We start from the raw sequence: 21,083 nt of genomic DNA, 5'->3' as shown, positions 1-21,083 counted from the left end.
CATTGTGGTCTTTGGCCAAGGCCTGCCAACCAGTCACAAGGAAATTGCATGCTATCAAGGAAACTTTCACACAGTCTTTATAGCGCGTTGTGGAGTCTCCCTACTTTCTGGTGCCATGTGCCAATTTGGAAAAGATACCATCTTCGCAAGGTCTTCCATCCAGACCACATGTCCAACCTATCAAAGTTGAGCCCTCCCGATCAGTGTCTCTGAGAAAGAGCTCTCAGACTGTTGTAGCACTTCTGCGGTGGTGTCTCTGTCTTGTCACGAGATGCCCGTGATCTTGCAAAGGCATTGCAGGTGGAACTGGTTAAGCATCTTGATGTGCCTACAGTATGGGGTCCATGTTTCACAGGTATACAGCAGAGAATTCAGGACGACTGCTCTGTAGACTGCCATCTTGGTCTTCAGCTGGATGCCACATTCTTCCCACACATGTGTTCATAGCTTGCCAAAGGATGCCTCAGTTTTTACAAGTCTGTTTGAGACCACTCAATCTAGACTGCAGAAGGTGAGGCAACTTCACAGGTAGGTGAAGGCATTAACATTGTTGAGAAGTGTGCCTTCAGCCTTCAATCTCAATTCATGGTTCCGTAGGGTTGGCATGGGGTGTGGGCTGAAGTAGAAATTCTGTCTTCTGCATGCTGATGTTTAGGTCAAATTATCTTGCTGTCACAGTAAGGCAATCAGCGAGCTCCTGCAGGTCCTTTTCACTGTGCGTGGCAAGGGCACAGTCAGCTGCAAAGAGGAAAGCTTATACTATTGCTTCTAGCACTTTGGTCTTGGCCTTGAGGCATTGCAGATCCAAGAAGCATCCATTAGTCCTGTAGCAAATTGTTATTCCTGCATCAGTGTGTGAGGGAGCAGAGAACAGCATCGTGGCAAGCAGTAGGCTGCGAGAACACATATCTATTTAACACCATTAGCTACTAGGAAGGAGTCATAGGTGCAGCCTTTTTCGATGACCCTGGCCATCATGGTTCCAAATGGTTGTCAGAGCCAGGGTGGTAGTAGGGATAAGCTCCCACTACCTATAAAGTGCTCCCAATGGCGTGTGTCTCAAATTAGCCTCTGATAACCACGTCCAATTCCTGACCTTCATATGGCAGAATTGTTTAGCAGTCTTACTGTTGTGGTGATGAGTAGGGGACCCTTTCAGATGAGGCATTGATCTATATTTTTAGTAGTTAAAAGACAGCTACATTCAAGTCAGTGAATTTGTGTTACACAATTTCTAAGGAAAGCACTGTATGTCTTTCCTTTGTTATGGAGACCAAACCAGCCTCAGCTGCAGCTATCTTTACAATTACAGCACATCTCACTCTTGCTTACTGACCTCTGTCTTCTACCCTTGAACTAAAAGACAAACCATTATTTTTCGATCTAATTTGCTTAACTCATAAAGTTCCCTCTAACTACCAATATTTGTTCCTATCACTTAAAAAAGGCCCAGAAGTTATTTTCCATACCTGTTCCATAGCTGCTGTACGGTGAGCTTAAGCATGGCAGTTGCAATCAGGGCTGCCCCAAAAAGAGATTCAAAGACAATCTGAAATCGTACATCAAATGGGTAGATCTCCAGCCTCGACAACTTGAGGAGTCCGCAGCCGACGGGGCTGCGTGGCGCACCCTGACCAAAAAAGCAGCATCTAGATCTGAGGATGACCGAAATCAGAGCCTTGCAGCAGAACGAGACCGACGTCACATAGCTGTGTATGCACCTGTTCTAACAACCGCCATTCCATGTCCAACCTGCAGCTACATGTGTGCTTCAGCCCTCAGCCTCTAAAGCCATATGCGTATCCACAGATGACTGCACAACGTTTAGTCTTCCTTGGACCCCGAGAGACAACCACCTTTATGTACCATGCCAATACATTTAGAATAATTCAAAATGGAATCAACTTTACTGCGTTTTGCACCTCACTCCCTGAGGAATGTGGTCTCATTTAGCTGTATACATGTGCATACTTGAATGATAATGGACCTGAATATGAACACATCCTCCAGCCCACTGAGTCTGCACTCATTTACACTAATCCCACATTCCCAATAACAGGACTACTCCAACCCACAGACTCTATGATTTGAGTTACACACAAGGGACAATTTACAATGGCCAATTAACTCCACACGTTTTGGAGTTGAGAGAAAATTGGAGCAGTGGATGTAACCACACTATTTCAAAGAGAATCTGCAAACTATACACATAAAATGTGATTGGTCTGTGCTTTATGCAGACTTTGAATGTATAGACCTCATAGGTACATGCAGCTTATCAAAGGGTTGCTGACTGTCTCTGTAACAGTCCATAAGTTAATCACATAACATAGTCAAGGATCAAGGGTCAACTTTATTCATCATATACATTTATATTGTTCAGGAACTTGCTGTGTGTATGTCAGGGTGTGACACGTAGCATGTATTGTGTGGATAGTCAGAGGCTTTTTCCCAGGACTGAAATGGCTAACGCGAGAGGGCACAGTTTTAAGATGCTTGGAAGAAGGTACAGAGGAGATATCAAGAGTGAGTTGTTTACACAGAGTGGTGAGTGTGTGGAAGGGGCTGACAGCAACAGTGGTGGAGCCAGATATGATAGGGTCTTTTAAGAGACTCCTGGATAAGTACATGGAGCTTAGAAAAATAGAGGGCTATGGGTAACCCTAGGTAGTTTCTAAAGTACATGTTCAGCACAGCATTGTGGGCCGAAGGGCCTGTATTGCACTGTAGGCCTTCTATGTCTTTAATGTACATTAAATAGTGAGAAGGGTTTACATCCAAAAGGGTGGCACAGTGGTAGAGCTGGGGAAGTTGCTACCTTACATGTTCCAGCACAATACTGATCTCTGTGTATACACTCTGCACTTGCTGTTGGGGTGCCTCATACAAAACTAATGCAGGCAACTTGTGGAGTGACAATTTATGTATTTTTAAGGAAGGAGAAACTTTCTCTTCATCCTACCAAAATGCATAACTTCATATTTGCCCACTTTATATTCTACCTGTCACCTTTTGGGAATGTATTTATCTGTTCAGGATTACATGACCTGCAGTCTTCTAGCCCTTGAAATGTCTCTTCCTGTGTTTCACCTTACTGAACCTGATTCCCCGACACAGGTTATTAAGATTTTTATTATTGTTGCAAACTGTCTCAGCTATTTCCTCCACCATAATTTCTTCATTCTGCATGTCATTAACCAACATTTACTTTTGCAAGCTATGTATGGCTCAGTTGGCAGCACTCCTTATTCTGATAGGGCCTTGAGCTTCAGTTTAGAACCACAAGCAAAAAATCCAGGCTGAAACTCCAGTGAGAAAGTGTTACATTGTGAGATATTCTACCAAGATACAAACTAAAAGACTCATGGCACCACTTTGAAGTTCTAGTGTTAGTCCTCCTATCACAGCCATCACTTATCCCTGAATCAAATAAAACTAGATCAACTAAACCTGGTTATTATCCCAGAAGTCTTTGTGTCCAAATTGGCTACCACTATTTCCTGTATTACAAACATTGCGATCCATTAAAAAAAAGTCAAATAGATTTAAAAAAATCAATTGGGCAGTTTTGAGATTGTAGAATAATGTGATTTCAAGACTTCCTTCTTTAAGTGAGAAACAGCATGTTAAGTTATGGCTGATTAACCCAAAGAGACAAAGTTGAGAACGGGAAACAATTTGATTAAACATGTAATATTATAGTAGAGATACGGATTTATATTCCTTACATCATGAAAGTAAATTTTAAACCACTTACGTTATATCCCAGATGATACAAGTGCCATCAAAACTTGCTGATACACATTCTTGATCATTTTTTTTAACTTTAATGCATGATATCATAGATGAATGCTCCTTTAGAGCTTCAATCAGCCTTTGGCTTTTTGAACCAATCTCCCACACCCGCACCTGAAATCAAAAAGATTGTTCTCAAATGTTTGACTAGAATGGTTGACCATCTGGTATTTGGGAGAATGTTATGGTGCTGCTGGGATTTAGGAAGACTTTAAAAAGACAGGAACAGTCTCAGTTTTAATGCTTTCTTAGGTTGTGTACTTTGTAAACATCTATCGATCCACCACCTACACAGGGCCTTTATGTGCCCGATGCCCTAACGTTCCCAAACCCATTCCAAATGCACATTCGCCCTCTTAACTAATCAAAGGCCAGACATTCTCAACAGGCAATGAAGATTTCAGAACTCTACTTAAATCTCTGTCTTTAAATTCTGCATCTGATCATCTCCTCCATCTACAACAGAACTCAGAATGAAGTGCTTATTTCAGGAGTCTGATGTCAGGCGTGCAGGAGACATAACCTGCTCAACATTACCAACCAAATGTAACTAGGGCTTCAGTACAAGGAATGTTGTTTTAAGAGAGATATTGACATTAGTATTTTTCAGTAATTTGGAGGATTTTGCACAAACAGAATTGGTAGTACCTTTTCAATATTTTGAGATACTGTTGGTAATCAAGCTTCAGAACTTAGACATGGGCATATATGACTTCTGCTGAATAGACCATGAAATTATTGTAGGTTTATGGTCTTCATCTTCCTTCATTAACTCAAAAAGGTGTGCTGGTGTACTGAAGGTGATGGGGAATTTTATTGTCAGCTTGCCTTTGCCAAGATGTGGCTTGTGGGAAATGGTCTACATTATCCAGGCTCACTGTGAACTGTTATTGGAAGAGTGAGTGCAGTGCAATGTAGTAGAGACCTCTCTCTTGCAGACATTCAGTGTTAAGGTTTATTTTGCTACCTATCCATATTTTACCAGACACATCAATCCTCTACATTACTTGAAGCATCAGAAATTGAGTTGGTGGCTACAAGGTCCTCTGCTGCAGGGCAGGTTACATTTTTGGATGTCCAAGATGGGATGTAAAATTGAAAGTGAGGACACTGTTATCCCTGAACAATCAACTTCACAGATCACAGACTCAGCACTGGGCACCATTAAGATGGCCACAACAACTCTTCCTTGGAGATGAAAATATGTAGACCAATTATTTTCAGTTAGTTGCTGTTTGTGCACCAATTTGTCCTGAATAAAAATGGAAATAGGTCAATAACTTTTCTGCAGTGTATTTGAGTAATAACCGACAATATATAGATTTATTGAGTTGAGGTGAGTTATGCAGCCATACATATGTATGATGGAAAATATGAACATAAGGTTAAGTCTGAATTTGGAGACCTGTTGCTTCATAAGTGATAGAGTGTGATTATCTACTTGCTGCCTGAGGCTAAGAGTATAATTTGTGAAATCAGGCTTTTCAAAATGCATTCACTGAATTTGCTCACACAAGGTCACAGAGTCTTCACAGCTTTGGACTAATGAGGCTGTGGCACAATGGATGAAGTAAGGAGGGAGCCAAGTAACAGAAAACAAAACTAGTAGTGAATAGGTTCTTCTCAACATATATGTAGGAATCAGTATTAGTTCATCTTATTATATGCTAGTACTGAGGAAAAAGGCATAATTTCAGATAGTGCAGGTGATGTAATTCTTGGAAATATAGTAAAGGTAAAATAGTAAATGTGAAGTGACAGATTTAAATTGGAATGAGATGAAGCAACGTGAAGTGAATGGCAGAATTTTAAATGTGGAAAGGAAAGAGAGAGATCTGAATTGGTTCATATGCATAAAATTTTGAAGGTGGCAGAACAATGCTGTTTAATTTATTTATTGATTCACTAGACCTAGGTATTGCTGGCAAGATCAGTATATACTACCCATCTGAAATTGTCCCTGAAATGAATAGTTTCCAAGCTCATTTCAGAGGATTATTAAGAGTCAACCACATTGTTGTGTCTGGTCACATACGAGACAAACCAGGGAAAGAATGGCAAATTTACTTCTCTGAACCAGATGGGTTTTTACAACAATCTCATGATTGCCATGACTGATATTAGCTTTCCAATTTCCAGAGTTATTTCAGTACTTAAACTCATATCCTTTAAGACCTGCGCTGTGATTCAAACACGTATCTCGAGATCAATCATTGGATACCACTGGATATCAGCCAAAGAACTTAACTGCCACAGGATACCCATCTTTATTAAAAGACAAGTATAAATGCAAAGATGCCAAGCATTTGCAGAGCACTGGTAAGACTTAGCTGAAGCACTGCTTCCAACTTTGGACAAAATATATCTGACAAAATGTGAAAGTCTTTGTAATATATTTTACTGATTATTGGGAAAGTCTTGGTTTTTCTCCTTTATAGCACAGAAGATTAAAGAGAAAGAAGGATGGAGCAGTTCAAAGTTTTGAAGAACTTTGTATCCAGAAAAAAAAGGATAAACTTTCCACTGGCAAGATGCAACAAGAAAACACAGCTCTTAGACAATTAATAGAAAAGAACAAAAGAGAAAGAAGAGAAACACATTTAAGAATAGTATCAAAATTTGGTTCAATATCACTGGTGTATTGTATGTCATGAAATTTGTTGTTTTGCAGCATCCGTACATTGCGATTGTTGTTGTTGTTGTTTGGTCGTTGAGTTTGTGATCTCGCGGACTCCTGCACACCCGGCCTCCTTTTGGAAACTGCCTCTCTAAGATACCCCAAGGTCATTCACATTGAGTAAAATTACCTATCCATTGTAGTCTCTGTCATCCTCTCCTTCTTTTACCTCTGTTTTACCTAACATTAGAGTCTTCTCCATGGAATCCTATCTTCTCATGATGTGGCCAAAATATTTGAGCTTTTGTCTCATAATCAAGCCTACTAGGGAGCAGTCTGGCTGTGTTTTTTCAAGTATTGACTTGTTGGATCTTCTTGCTGTCCAACAAACTCTTAACACTTTCCTCCAGCATCCAAGTTCAAAGGTGTTGATTCTTTTGTATTCAGCCTTACTAATAGTCCAGCTCTCACAGCCATACATCACAACTGGAAATACCATAGACTTGACTATACAGATCTACGTAGACAATATTATGCCTCTGCTCTTCAGTATTTTATCTAAATTTGCCATTGTTGCCCTGCCAGAAGTAAGCACCATTTTAATTTCATGGCTGCAGTTACCATCTATATTAATCTTTGAACCGAGGAAGACAAAATCCGTCACTACTTCCACTGCCTTTTTTATTTATTAGCACAGAGCTATTAGGACTGGTTGACATAATCATGCTTTTCTTAATACTGAGCAACAAGCCACTTTTGCACTTTCTTCTTTCACTTTGATTAAAAGCTTCCTCAGATTCAGTCATTAGATGATGTGCCTGGAAATGAAAAGAAGGTCCGATGTTGTAAAGATCAATACACCATTGGAACTTGAAACGTAAGGTAAACTAGATGTGGTCAAAAATGAAATGGCATGACTAAACATTGACATATTGGGAATTAGTGAACTAAAGTGGACTGAAGTGGGTCATTTTACATCAGACAATTACCAGATCTTCTACTGTGGGCAGGATACCTGATGAAAGAATGGAGTGGCTTTAATTGTCAAAAAAAGTGTCAAAATCAGTGATTGGATACAAACCCAAAAATGATAGAATGATCACAATACAACTTCAAGGCAAGCCTCTCAACATCACAGTGATCTAGGTTTATGCTCCAATCACAGATGCCAATGAGGATGAAATTATCCAGCTTTATGAAGAACTGCAGCACCTCCTGGATATGACACCTAGATATAAAGGATGTTACATTTATCATTGGAGACTGGAATGCCAAAGGTGGGAATCACAGAACACTTCGAGTAATGGGCAACTATGACCTTGGAGTATGGAATGAAGTGGGACATCGAATTTTGCCAAATTAGCTCTCCGGTTATAGCAAATATCCTCTTCCAACAGCTTAAGAGGCAGCTCTATACATAGATATCACCAGACGTCAACACTGAAACCAGATTGACTATATACTTTGCAATCAGAGATGGAAGAGCTCTATACAGTCAGCTAAAACAAGACTAGGAGCAGACTGTGGCTCAGACCATGAGCAGCTTGTTGCAATATTCTGAATGAAACTGAAGAACATCAGGAAAACCAAATGACCAGCAAAGTTTGATGTTGGTAGCATCCCTCAAGAACATGTTGTGAAGAACAGATTCAATGGATTACACCTGGTAGAGAGAAAGCCGGAAGAACTGTGGATACAAGTAAGGGGCATTATAGAAGAGGTGGCAACAAAAAATATCACAAACAAAAAGAAGACCAGGAAAGCAAAATGGCTTTCTGTGGAGGCTCTACAAGTGGCGAAGCAGCGAAGAGAAGTAGAGACCAATGGACATTGAAAAAATAGCTCCAACTGAATACAAAGCTCAAGAGGATAGCAAGAAAAGATAAGGAAACTGACTTAAAGGAATGATGCAAAGAAACTGAAGAAGTCAACAGAATTGGAAAAACAAGAGATCTATTCAAGAAGATTAGAGAAATCAAAGGGATGTTTCTATGCAAAAATGAGTATAGTAAAAGACAAAGAAGGGAAGAACCTTAAAGAAGCAGAAGGCATCAAAAAGAGATGGCAGGAATATACAGATGAATTGTACAGGGAAGATCCCAACAGCAAAGACATCTGCAATGACTCCCTCATCGATCTAGAGCCGGACACTCTGGAAAGTGAATTCAAATGTGCGATAGAAAACATTCCCTATAATAAGGCTGCAGGATGTAACAGGATTCCAAATGAATTGTTTAAAACTTTAAAACATGATGCTGTAAACGTGTTGCATGCAATTTGCCTGCATATCTGGAAAACCCAACAATGGTCTTTAGACTGGAAAGATGCAAATACTTTCAAATAAGTATCTAAATAAGTAGGGTAACAGTATGCAGCCTTGTCCTACTCCTTTCCCAATCTTGAACCAGTATGTTGTTTCATGTTCAGTTCTAGCTGTTGCTTCTTGATCTTCATACAAGCTTCTCATAAGGTAGATCAGATGTCCAGGTATCCCCATGTCTTTAAGGATTTCCCATAGTTTATTATGGTCCACACTGTCAAAGGCTTTACAGTAGTCAAAAAAACATAGATAAATACTTTTCTGGAATTCCCTCGATTTCTCCATTATCCAGCGTGGGTTAGCAATTTGGTCTCCGGTGCTACTGCGTGTTCTAAAACCAGTTTATACATCTGGCAGTTCTCATTCCATATATTGCCCGAGTCTTGCTTGCATGATATTTAGCATTACCTTGCTAGCATGAGAAATTAGTGAAATTGTTTGGTAATTTGAGCATTCCTTTGCATTTCCCTTCTTGGACCTCTTCAAGGACCGTTACCTTGTCATGGTGAGGGGGCTTGTATATCTCAGTCATGCTATGAGCTATACCATGTAGAGCTACTCAAGGACAGGTCAAGGCAGAGATCAGACTAAATATGGTCCATTGGAGAAGGAAATGGCAACCCACTCCAGTAATTTCCCAAGAAAACCTTATGGTTAAAAGTAACCAGAGATATAAGAGAATGACACCAGACGATGAGCCCTGCAGGTCTGAAGGTGCCCAACATGGTAATATGGAGAATGGAGGACAAGTACATTCCAAAACACAACAATAAAAAACTATAAATTACAATAAGAATTATTTTTAAAAAATTAATAAGTATGCAAAAAGAGTGGGGTAATGCAGGTGGATTTATTGTCCATTCAGAAATCTGATGCAGAGGGGAAGAAGCTGTTCCTAAAATGTTGTGTGTGTGCCTTCTAACTCCTGTACCTCTTCCTTGATGGTAGGAATGAGAAGAGATCATGTCCTGGGTGATGGAGATCCCTAATGATGGATGCTGCCTTTTTGAAGCATCGCCTTTTGAAGCTGGTTGAGTTTTCAACTTTCTGCAGTTTTTTTCCAATCCTGTGCAGTGCCCCCTCACACCAGACACTGATAACTGATGCAACCAGTTAGCATGTTGTCCACTCTACATCTGTAGACATTTGAGAGTATCTTTGGCAACATATCGATTCTCCTCAAACTCCTAATGAAATATAGCCAATGCCATGCCTTCTTTGCAATTCCATCAACCTGTTCGACACAGGATAGAACTTCGATGTTTACACCCAGGAACTTGAAACTGCTCACCCTTTCCACTGCTGATCCCTCAATGAGGAGTGGTGAGCGTTCCCTCAACATTTGAGCTGCACCTAGCCACACAGTGAAAGGTGCAGAGAGTACAGCAGTGGGCAAATGACACATCCTTGAAGTGTGCAGTGTTGATTGTGAGCATGCAGGTGACATTATTTCCAATCCACATGAGGAAACTAAGCTTTCATTGTGGAGTTCAACAAAAAACTCAAAAGAAAAAACTTCAGAGGAATGGGGAAAGAAAGAGAGGAAGAGGTTACTTAAATAACTTCCTCAATATACAAAAACAGGCATGATTGACAAGATGTTCTTCTACTTTGCTTCAAAATTCTATGGCTTAGAAATTCTGGTGCACCTAAACCATGGCATAGATTTATTGGCACACTAGTAGTCATTGACCTAGAGTATCAAGATTCAATTTCCTATGATGCTGCAAAAAGCTGTGGCATTATTATTAAAGTTAGGTGCTAGAGGTTGAAGCAGTTGCAATGGTGATGGCAGGAGTATGAAGTGAAGGGGAGCAGGTAGTGGAGAGAAGGATTGGAATTTACTAGCACTTTTCTTGTAGTGGGTGGTGGATGTGTGAATTGGAATACCCAACATTGTTGTGCAGTGGTTGACAAGAATTTACCTAAGCAATGCTCCATGGGGGACAAAATCGAGGCTGGGCAAACTTCTAGAGATTGCGTGCTATGGCAGTGGTGGACAGGAAAGTGAATGCAAGGACTTAGATAGATTTCCACTTGCATTCTGGAACTCCCTGGCTGTTGGAATAAGAACGTTCTCTGGGATTTGCCCGATGATATGCATCCCTGGTCCAAGTTCTAAAATAGTCCAAAAAGAGTGACACACAAAAAATTGTCTTGCCGTGTAGACATGATACAAGAGCTGTTGGGGTTGGAAGAATGGTTCATGATAGGATGTGGCCCGTCAAATATTCCAAGAGATGAAAATTCTTCCTGAAAAAGGCCATTGTTGGGTTTCACTCATTATAAGAAAAAACAATTTTCAATTGCATAAAACTGAAAACTAGCAATACTACCTTAAAAATGCCTGTTCACAAGAAGATTATTCTTTATACAGACCTGTCCCTCACCACCTCCACTGATTATTTTCTTGCCGTCACTAGTGGCAGCAATTGCTGTGACACCTTCATGATGAGCGTTATTGATTGTATACATTAATTTGCCAGTCTCTGGTGTAAAAGCTCGAATCTTCCCATCGTTCCAAGCTAAGGAAATTTCACATTGAAAAATTACATATTAAATAAACAGAATGGATTCAAATTTAGAATAAAGTTTATTTGATTTTTAATAGATTTGTTTCTTACCACTGATAATACTCCTCCCATCATGCATAAATTCAATGGAATTGCAGGTCATGTTTGGCACAACAATTCTCAGTAGTTCTTTATTGGTAGGGGTATGCCATATTCTTATTTCTGCCTTGGAACACGTTCCAAATAGGTCTGATGTTCCACTATTTTGAAACAAAAAAAATGTGAAGTTGGCAGCTTTAAAGACTTGCCTTCAAAATCAATTGCAAAGGATGATAAGTATTTTTAAAAATGTATGCATCTTTCAGATCTTTTGCACATAGATGAGCAATAGTTATTCATTGTCAAATTAATGGTTTGGAAGAAAGACAAATGCAATGAATTAGTATGAGATAATAATGATTAAAAAACCGAAAAATTTTTTGTAGCCCTTTGCATTAAATTTCCTCATCTGTCTCCTCACCTATTCTGTTATTCCGTCATCAGAGTAGGAGGTAAAAAGAATACCAACATCCAGTTTCACTTTTTAAATACCAGAGAACCATTGTTCTGATATTTTGTTTCTTTTTCCATCTCTAATGCTTTTTAAAACCAATTTCCTATTTAAGTAAGACTATATTTATTAGATCTCAACCAGAATCAATTGTTCTTCTACATTATTGCTTCAGACTTTCTATGTTTTAGTGTGTTTTATTTTTCTAGCATTTGGTTGCCATGAACTTCTGATGCAACAGCTTGAAGTTTTTTTTTGTCCTTGGCAACATAACTGAGATGAATAGACTTTCTAATGAGAGCTGTGAGGGATATTGATTTATCCACCTGAAAATGACTTTGAAGAAGGACTTCCAAAGAGTATAGCTAAGAGAATATGTATTACAGAGTTTTTGGAATACAAGGATATCTGCTGGTATGGATGAAGGAAGTTTCGCAGTAAAGTGACAAATCAGATATACTCTGAACAGTGTTAAAGTGCCTATTGTGTCTTTCTGAAGGTTTTCAGAATTCTGTCATTGTAGAATGTACCTTTATTATCACAACCTTAATTTTCACTTTCATGCATCTCTCACAAGCAACATTTTTATTATACTTTCAAAGCTACAATTATATCTGTGAATGTTCTATGAATTATGTGACTCAGTCAATTTGACAGCTATTAGCACATTACATCTAGGTGAAATTCAATTCCATTGTTATTTTTTTAAAATTCAAATGGTAGCCCCAGAGGAAAATCACACTCTTACACTATGTGGCAAATGGTAGGGCATTGAGGAATGCAGTTATATGGTTATCTGTTCACATCATTTCTCAACTAATCAGAAGCCTGATTCTCTAACTTTGCATTTTTCCCTTTGTCACACAAAAAGATCAAAACTGTTGATATAATAATCTGTGGTTTCTACATAAAGTGTCTGAATATAAAATACTTTATTAATCCTTTCTGTTAAAATAATATAGATGGATAACAGAGTATGTTTCATGAACGTACCGGGGATATGTTACGTCAAGGACAGAGTCACAGTGACATGTTGTGATCAGTTCCTCTTTGAACTCAGTGAAGTTACATCGATATATCTGGGAGGTAAGGGTACCAACAAAGAACTGGTGTCCTTGACCACGTAGACTGATAGAAGTAATCCCACCATCCACCTGGATTTTTCTGTATTTAATAAAAGAGTTGTGAATCTACAATAGTTGACAGGACAGAATAATATTTGCTGTGTACAGGTCATCTAGCTTTGTTCAGTTTCATTTGCGTGTAAGTCTTTTTTTCATCAGTAATATTAAAATACACCCATTTTTATAAACAGAAATGTATTAGAAATATTTTGTTGAAAGGTTAAATGCAAATTTAATTTGCTACATACTTTCAAGACGTCAAAACTGAACAATATAGTCCAAGATTGTGATTTAATGGAAATGCTTGGAACTACAACAGAAGGTTTTAATAAATTGAATATTTGGATGCTAACAAAGAACATAAAAATGAATTAAATCTTATAATTATCTTCGGATGCCATTGTGGCATAGTGGCTAGCATGATGCTATTACAGCTTGAGCCGTTCTGGAGTTCAGAGTTCAATTCCAGCACTGCTCTATAAGAAGACTGTATATCCTCCCTGTGGAATGATTAGGTTAGGGTTAATCGGGTATGTCAGGAGTTGCTGGGGTATTGCTCAAAGGGCTGTATCTCTGTATCGCTAAGTAAAAGTAAAGTAAAATAAAATAAATTAAGGAATGGAATAGCAAAGGCCATGCATACACGATTTCTTAATTCGTATTATGGTAGGTGGCCCAAGTTGCAATTAAGTAAATGACACCCACTCCTATCACACTATCCAACATTACTGCAGGCTAACTCCAAGATGCCACATCAATTAAATGTGTAAATACAAACCAAATGAGTGACATTACTATATCTCCTGCCAACAAGGAAATTAAAAGCTTTTGATCATTAACTTTGATGCCAAAAAACATGAGAGCTTGATCAGATGAGCTTGATCTACATCTTGAGAACTATAGGAAATGAAAAAAAAATCAAAGGTGAATCATCTGGACCACTTTTACATAGATCAAATGCTAATTTACAGTTGTACTTCCAAATTCCTAAGAGTGTGTTGCTTGCCTGCTACCTGCTAAGGATGAAAGTTGAAATTATGGATTGTGGAAAAGAAAACACACAATTTTTAGACCTGTTTTCACAATGAATTAATTCCAAATGTCTTATACAATTTCAGGGTGAATTGAAAGATAAATATAATTTAAGTCAATAACAAAATTTTGAACAATTTTAAAAGTTTGTGTTTTACATTTCTTAATAAAACACTAACATTTAATCACTTTTGAAATTCACTTTTTAAAACACTATTTATCACTTGTTATCACAGAAAGTTAAATTGTTATTATTTATATATACATAATTAAATGTATTCCAACATACTTGAGTGTTTTGAAGCCTGGTACTTTGCACAGAGCTACAATACCATCTCCAGATCCAACAAGAAGATCCCCTGATTTCAGTTCTACTATTGCAGTAACACCCTTCAGGTAATAAAACAGATTAAATATTGTAATTTTAAAATTTCACATCAGCAATAATACAATTATAGCTAATACCAACCTCACTGTGTGAAAAATTATAAGATCAATTCTCCTAGAGAAATAATAATCATTCCAGTTATCTAGATAATGGTTTTACTAAGTAAAGATGTTCACCTTATATTTCAGCATTCCTTAATAAACATACATCTATTTCCAGCCATTGCCTTTCTCCACCCTGTCTAAACTCAGATACTGCTGACATCTTTATCTATGCTGGTATTAACTCTGGACCTGACATTACCAGACAAACATGATTTCCTTTATTCTATCTCCATAGTTTGTCATTAAAAACTCTCTTACCTCTTTTCAACATTTCTTTAAATATTTCCATCATTTGTTCTTATATTTGCATTTGAAACTTGTGCTGCTTTATAGTTGCCAAGAGTTTTGGGATGCTTTGATGCATTAGAGGCCCTACATAAATCAATGTCTTTTGTAATGAGAATATTAATTATTTCAACTTACCAAACTGAATTTATTCTTAATAGGCCCATAATTGTTAAGGAGGCCAGTTTTCATGCTGACCATCAAAATATCACCAGTAGTAGTTCCACAATAGAAGAAATTATCATCCTTTGTCATCTATTAGTGGGAAATTGAATAAATCAGGTCAGTTGACCTTTGCAAATGTCACTCTTAATTAAAAGCAGAAAAAAACATACCTTCAACTAAATAATTACATAAGTTTTATTTTTACAGAAAGAAAAACATTTAGATTTATTTTACCTCCAGTCTAATGTAACATTAGACAGCTCTGTACTTGAAAATTATAACATAGAAATGTGACTTAAGCAAAACATTCTTCAATAATATGGCCCTTCAATTTAGGAAATGAAATAAGCTGCTCAGATCCTTGAGCCTGCTTCGTTGAATAATCATTAGCCAAGTAAGCAGCTTAAGTGAGAGTGAGCACTTAAGAAATTTTAAAAAACAGAATCAATTAAGATTGATTTATCTTGCTTTCATTTTATCAATGCCTTAGACTGGCTCCTCTGTCCAGTTAGGAATGTGGTTGAATCCAATTTGAACTCCCTTTGTTTTAGTTGAATCACTTAAAATGATTATAATTTCTAATTAAAATGAGCAAAGCTAAATAGTATACAAAAACAACTATATCATCCACAACCTTATAGTGCAGTAAAATCTCAATTTTGCTTCCCAGTGCCATAACAATACACATGTAGATATTTCTTAACACCTAATAATAACACTGGATACTTTTCATACAATCCACTGGCAGATTCCACTGGGTCTCCAGTTCAAGGGATGAATGGGATGGAAGACAGATTTGAAAGATTAACCCCCTCTGGATATACAGTTAAGGAAGGAATGGTGGCAATACAGTTGAAGAAGATACTTAATAGGCTTTCAAGATGACAGATACTGAAAGTAAAGTTCATTTCTGATGGAGTCATGCTTGGCCTGCAGTGGGAAAATATACTGTTTAAATTTTTGTTAATAAATCTACACTATTATAGAAAACAACATAATAAAAACATCAATATCAATCAAATATATAAGACAAGAACATTCTAGAAACACTAAAGAACAAACAATGTTTCTCTCTGTGCCTGCTTCTAGCATTTTCTTTTCTTGTTTCAGAGTTCCAGCATCTTCATATTTTGACTTCATACAAAATATTTGACTTTCTCGGATATTAAAGTAAAAGGAGAAAGTAGCGTAATGAATAAATAAACCCAAAGGTGAAAAGCGGTATTCCTAGTATTAGACACACAATTTACTGCAGAGTGAATCAATTCCCAATTGCAACAGAAATTAAGGTTATAACATGGTAACATCCAACATTTAACCACACTCACTGTTCCCAGTTCCAGACACACACATCTTTCCTGATCTTTGCGATAATTAATGGGTTTAAAACAGCCATCAAAGTACCCAGTTTGAATATTATCATATACAACGTTGGCTAGTAGTGCCTGAAGTTCTCTGAGACTGTTAAGAAAATGTAAGCGAGGAGATTAATAACTTAACTTAACTTAATGGAAGTTAACTTAAATTAACTTAATGGAAGGAGTGAATCTCAAGGATTAGTTAAGCATAGGATGATCTCGACTGCGGGACAAAAGTGCAACACAACATTTTCTCAGTTTCATTCAGTAGAAACTATATATTGTATGAAATAAAAAAAACTGTGCCCACTGTAAGGAATCTGTTATGCCAGCCATGTCTCAAAGATGGTAATAATAAATAAATAGAAGTCTAGGCTAAAAGAGCAAAGTACCTAAGTGAAGCCATTTGGTCATCAGACCCACGTGGGAAACAAGATCCTTAAACAGTACATAGAAATAAATTCCATGGATCCCCCTGAACTTGACTGGCAGTGGAAAATTTGAGGTGACACTATAGCAACCAATATTTTACCTGTATCAGAACAAAGATGAACAAAATGGGTTACACCTGGAAAAGAACATTTGACGTGGCATCACGTCAAAAGGAAAACAGGCGGCAGAAGAGGGAAATAAGTTTTAGAAACAGGTTTATCTTACAGAATCCCAGAGAGCACAAGAACCTGGGACCAACCCTGAGAAAAGAGGAGCTACAAGTCTGGATTCAAGCAAGTTGGGTGTCACAATTCTAAGACCTTGTATTTTAATGGGTACTGTACAGTGTAGATTATGAGATCTTTTACCTTGCAGTTAGAGTTTGATAAAGTTAAGCAAACCTATCATCAGTGTTCAAGGCAGTGTCTCTAATATAAGTGTGACTGATACAATAGTATCTGGTCTGGAACTACACCCAACTATATTCTTGCTGGGGAACTACAAGAATAGCCAGAGTTGTCGTTGGTATGCAGTTAAGTATGAAAGTCAGGGGAGCTGTGAATTGACATGGATCATTATGTAGCTGGAGCTAGAAGGTCAGTGAAATTAAGTGTGTTCATGGAACTCGGAATCAAGGAACCAAGGGTCAAATGCCTGAGGAACTTAGTTGTATGCCCAGAGCCATAAACCTAGATTTCTAGCTGCAAAAGCACTTACAGTTTACTTTTTTTTGCCACTCATATTTCATATTCTACCTTCCCTTTCTTTATCAGTTTCTTTATCTTCCAAGTTCGATACTGCTCCCAGTGTTTACAAGTCCACTGATATTTTTGGCCTTCTGATTTAGTGCTTCCTTTAATTTTTTTTTCTGTTAGCTACAGATGGGCCCTTCTCCTGTGGATTTTGTACCACAAAGGAACAAGTTTTTTTCATATATAAATCAGGTATCAGTGTCTGGAACTGAGAACAGTGAGTGCGGTTAAATGTTGGATGTTACCATGTTATAACCTTAACTTCTGTTGCAATTGGGAATTGCTGAATCACTCTGCAGTAAATTGTGTGTCTAATACTAGGAATGCCACTTTTCACCTTCAAGTTTATTTATTCATTATATTACTCTCTTCTTTTACCTTTATAATATTGGTAATAAGTCAAATATTTTGTATGGTCAAAATATGAAGAGGCATTACTTGTGCACCATCGTAGCTTTTAATAGACTTTCCTAATCAAGCACAGCCAATTTGGCCCTCAAATATACACAGTTTTCTTTGGATTTAAGAACCTAGTTTTGCATTGAAATAAATCAATTTCAAACTTAAGGTAAAATTTTGTTGTAATAAGGTCACATGGGAAAATGATCTGATGTGTAAATTTCCCAGCTGGTAGGATAGACACATATGGTTCATCCATTAAAAGGAACTGGATTTTCTGGGATTTGTAATGTTTCTCTGTTTCAAACAATGCATTAATGCAAAATAGTACTCATTCATGATAATATTTGATTTATAGCTGTACTTTTAATAAATTGGACTTTATAAACTATAGCTCACTTCAACACAGTTGATCATTCTTTTCAACACTCCAGTCTGACACTCAGTGGGACGAATCTTTCTGTTGGGTAAGTCCAGCAGCCAGAGACGAAGTGTACCACTACAAAAATAAAACAAGTTTGGAGAATTTCATTATTAATGTGATTTTGCAGCTGTACAGCAATAAATTAGAAGTGAAGTTCCTGTAACATTTCAATATAATTACAGCCAAAGAATAGATCTAAATTGTCAACTTAATCTATGGATATGCACATTGATCGTGATTTGTTTCAAAAGACATTATAGATAAACTTCCTCTATTATTTTCTCTCAAACAAGATTTATTGTAACCCTACTCAGCTAATAAACATAATTCAAACAAATGGCAAAAAAAATCTAATTTGAGTTTTCTACATTGCTTCCCATTTGAAATGTGTATTAATTTAAACTGAAGATGCTATCTGTATCTAGTATCCGCATTATAAATAATTTCTAAATATCCTTTGTTTAACATTTTTAGCAGTGTTACATTACTGGGAATGGTTCTGGATCTTTTAACCCTTGTTATATTTTTATAGCACTAAAGAAAACTAAACACAAGATAATTTCCACAGCTGGATTTACTTAAATGGAATGTGCTCAGTGTATTAAGTGTTGATGTATATTAGCACATCAACACTTAATTGTCTTAACATTAAAGATTGAGGGCATCTTACGATAGTGTGTGTTTTATGAGTTCTCAGATTGTCTACAACAGTTCTGCTTGCTTTAAACCGCTGTTTAAGTTACAGCATATATTAAAGAAATTCTCAATGAAGCTCAGTATAAGTTGCCAACAGGAAGACTAACAAAGGAATTTTCACTATATTTCCAAATAATTTCAGCAAAAGCATACTTAGGAAGTCTTTTCCAACTTACGTTCCTGCTGTAATGAAGACATCATCCATGTTGCTGGCAAATTTTACAGCTAGTGCATTTCCTGCAGTGGGAACAGTAGCAGGATGGCCACAGATAGATGTTTTTGTTGCAATATTCCAAATAACAACACTGTAAAATGACAAAGCAAAACTTAATTTGTTTCTTGGTTTTAGTCATCAAGTCCAGCAGAGACAGAAACTATAGTACCTCAAGCTTTTGAACAGTTTAAAAGTAAACAAAACGAAAAAACAGAAATTAGAAGACATAACTCTTGTTTTCTCAAACATTACTTTGAATTCTGTTACAACAACACAGATTTAGTTCCATTTGTTATATTACAGGGTAGTAAAATAACACTGATATTGATATTCTGACAGAAATGCCCATCAAAGCCAGCATGGGAATTGTTAACCCTTTCACTTCACCCAAATACCATTAAGATTTCCTTCATTTTATTAGTTCTTGCCAATCAAAAATTGACCCATTGCACCCTACTCACTGTTTCCTGTTAGTCAAATATTCTTCTATCCACATCAATATGTTATCTCCTGTACCGTGTTATTGTTTTTTTTTCACAATAACTTTTAATATGACAGCCATTTAAAAATTTTGGTAAAACTCCAATAAATTGATCAAAATGATTTCCCTTTTACAAAACCAAGTTGAGATTGCCTGTCTGCCATACTTTTTTTCTAAGCTGTCTGTCAAAATGCCTTTAATAACTCTTTCTAACATTTTCCCTATGATAGGTATTAAACTAACTGGTCTGTAGTTTCCACTTTCTGTTTCCCTCCCTTTTCAAATACAGTAGTAGCATACAATATTTTCTGTGGATGAAACCTTCCCCAAATCTAGGGAATTCTGTGAAACTAAAACCAAAGAATCCATTTTGTCACCAACCACTGCTTTAGGGACCCTTGGATGAAGTCCATATAATCTACAGCTTTGCCTATCTGCAATTTGTTCTGTACCAGTTCCTCCCTATAATTTTCCCAAATTCATCCCTCTCTTCCAAATCTTGATTTAATGTTGTTTCTCTGGTTACTTTTGTCCTCTATTGTGCAGATTGATGCAAAAATAGAGTTTTTAATTTACCTGTCACAGTTTTATCTTTCATTACTAATTCCTCACATGTATTTTCTATATGATTGATGCTTATTTTGGTAATCCTACTTAGACTCTTTGCCAATTTTTAAATTTCCTGTCCAATCTTATCTTCTGCCACTTTTCAATATAATTATGCATTTCCTTTAAACTTAATATTGTACTTAATATTTTTCTCAGCTGGAGGATCTCTTAACCTAATTTGTCAGTTCACTCTTTAGTGCGGCTTTCAAGTCCTCATAATTGCCTTTATTTAAGTTTAAATAGTGATTCATCATATCATTTTTATGTCAACTAGCATAGATTGCATTAGTATTTACAGTTCTAATTTACTGATCTGACTGAATGAATTAACCTTTTCTTGCCATTTACCAAAGAGGACAGTGTGGTCATGAACTGCTAACTATTAGTAATTCATTGATAAGTCACAGTTAAAAATACTGAAATACTGTCAAAGGAATTAATCAGTCATTAAATAGAGCTCTGGAGAAAGGTCACTTGTCTAGAAGCATTAGCTACATGTCTTCCTCTACAGATGCTGTTTAAACCATTGAGCAGTTCCAGTTTCCTTCAAGTGGGCATAATTAATGAACAACCAAAATAAAATGAGCATAAGGATTGTTCCAATATATCAGACATTTAAAAGATTAAATTTGAGTTATACAAAGCCAGATGTAAGCAGAGCAAAGATTAACAGAAGATTGTATGAGTAGCATAGATTTACTTTGCAGGGCCAAAGACATTTGGTGGATGGGGGGGGTGCGGTGGAAAAGAGGGAGGGCTATGGGTAAGTGGACTTGGCAGTGCATGATAGTGGTTGAAGAGGAGTAAATTTAAGGCAAATCAGAG

The 21,083-nt window shown here is 37.1% G+C and overlaps 1 protein-coding gene across 3 annotated transcripts in view; it reads right to left on the bottom strand.

Annotated features, from left to right (window-relative positions):
- Positions 1-21,083, bottom strand: part of cfap52 (cilia and flagella associated protein 52) — a 79,101-nt gene that overhangs the window by 31,698 nt on the left and 26,320 nt on the right. For all 3 annotated transcript variants that reach the window (XM_059948707.1, XM_059948708.1, XM_059948709.1), the window contains 8 exons: positions 19,131-19,259; positions 18,234-18,333; positions 14,867-14,983; positions 14,241-14,341; positions 12,789-12,959; positions 11,357-11,505; positions 11,112-11,257; positions 3,758-3,909 (listed from right to left, as the gene is read on the bottom strand). In XM_059948707.1, the coding sequence (XP_059804690.1) occupies positions 3,758-3,909; positions 11,112-11,257; positions 11,357-11,505; positions 12,789-12,959; positions 14,241-14,341; positions 14,867-14,983; positions 18,234-18,333; positions 19,131-19,259 (1,065 nt within the window). The remainder of the gene's footprint in view (positions 1-3,757; positions 3,910-11,111; positions 11,258-11,356; positions 11,506-12,788; positions 12,960-14,240; positions 14,342-14,866; positions 14,984-18,233; positions 18,334-19,130; positions 19,260-21,083) is intronic.

Source organism: Hypanus sabinus, chromosome 23 (genome assembly GCF_030144855.1).
Source record: "Hypanus sabinus isolate sHypSab1 chromosome 23, sHypSab1.hap1, whole genome shotgun sequence".
In the NCBI taxonomy this organism is placed as follows: Eukaryota; Metazoa; Chordata; class Chondrichthyes; order Myliobatiformes; family Dasyatidae; genus Hypanus; species Hypanus sabinus.
Note: the sequence above shows the minus strand (reverse complement) of the source record. Positions and strands in the feature narration are given on the sequence as shown.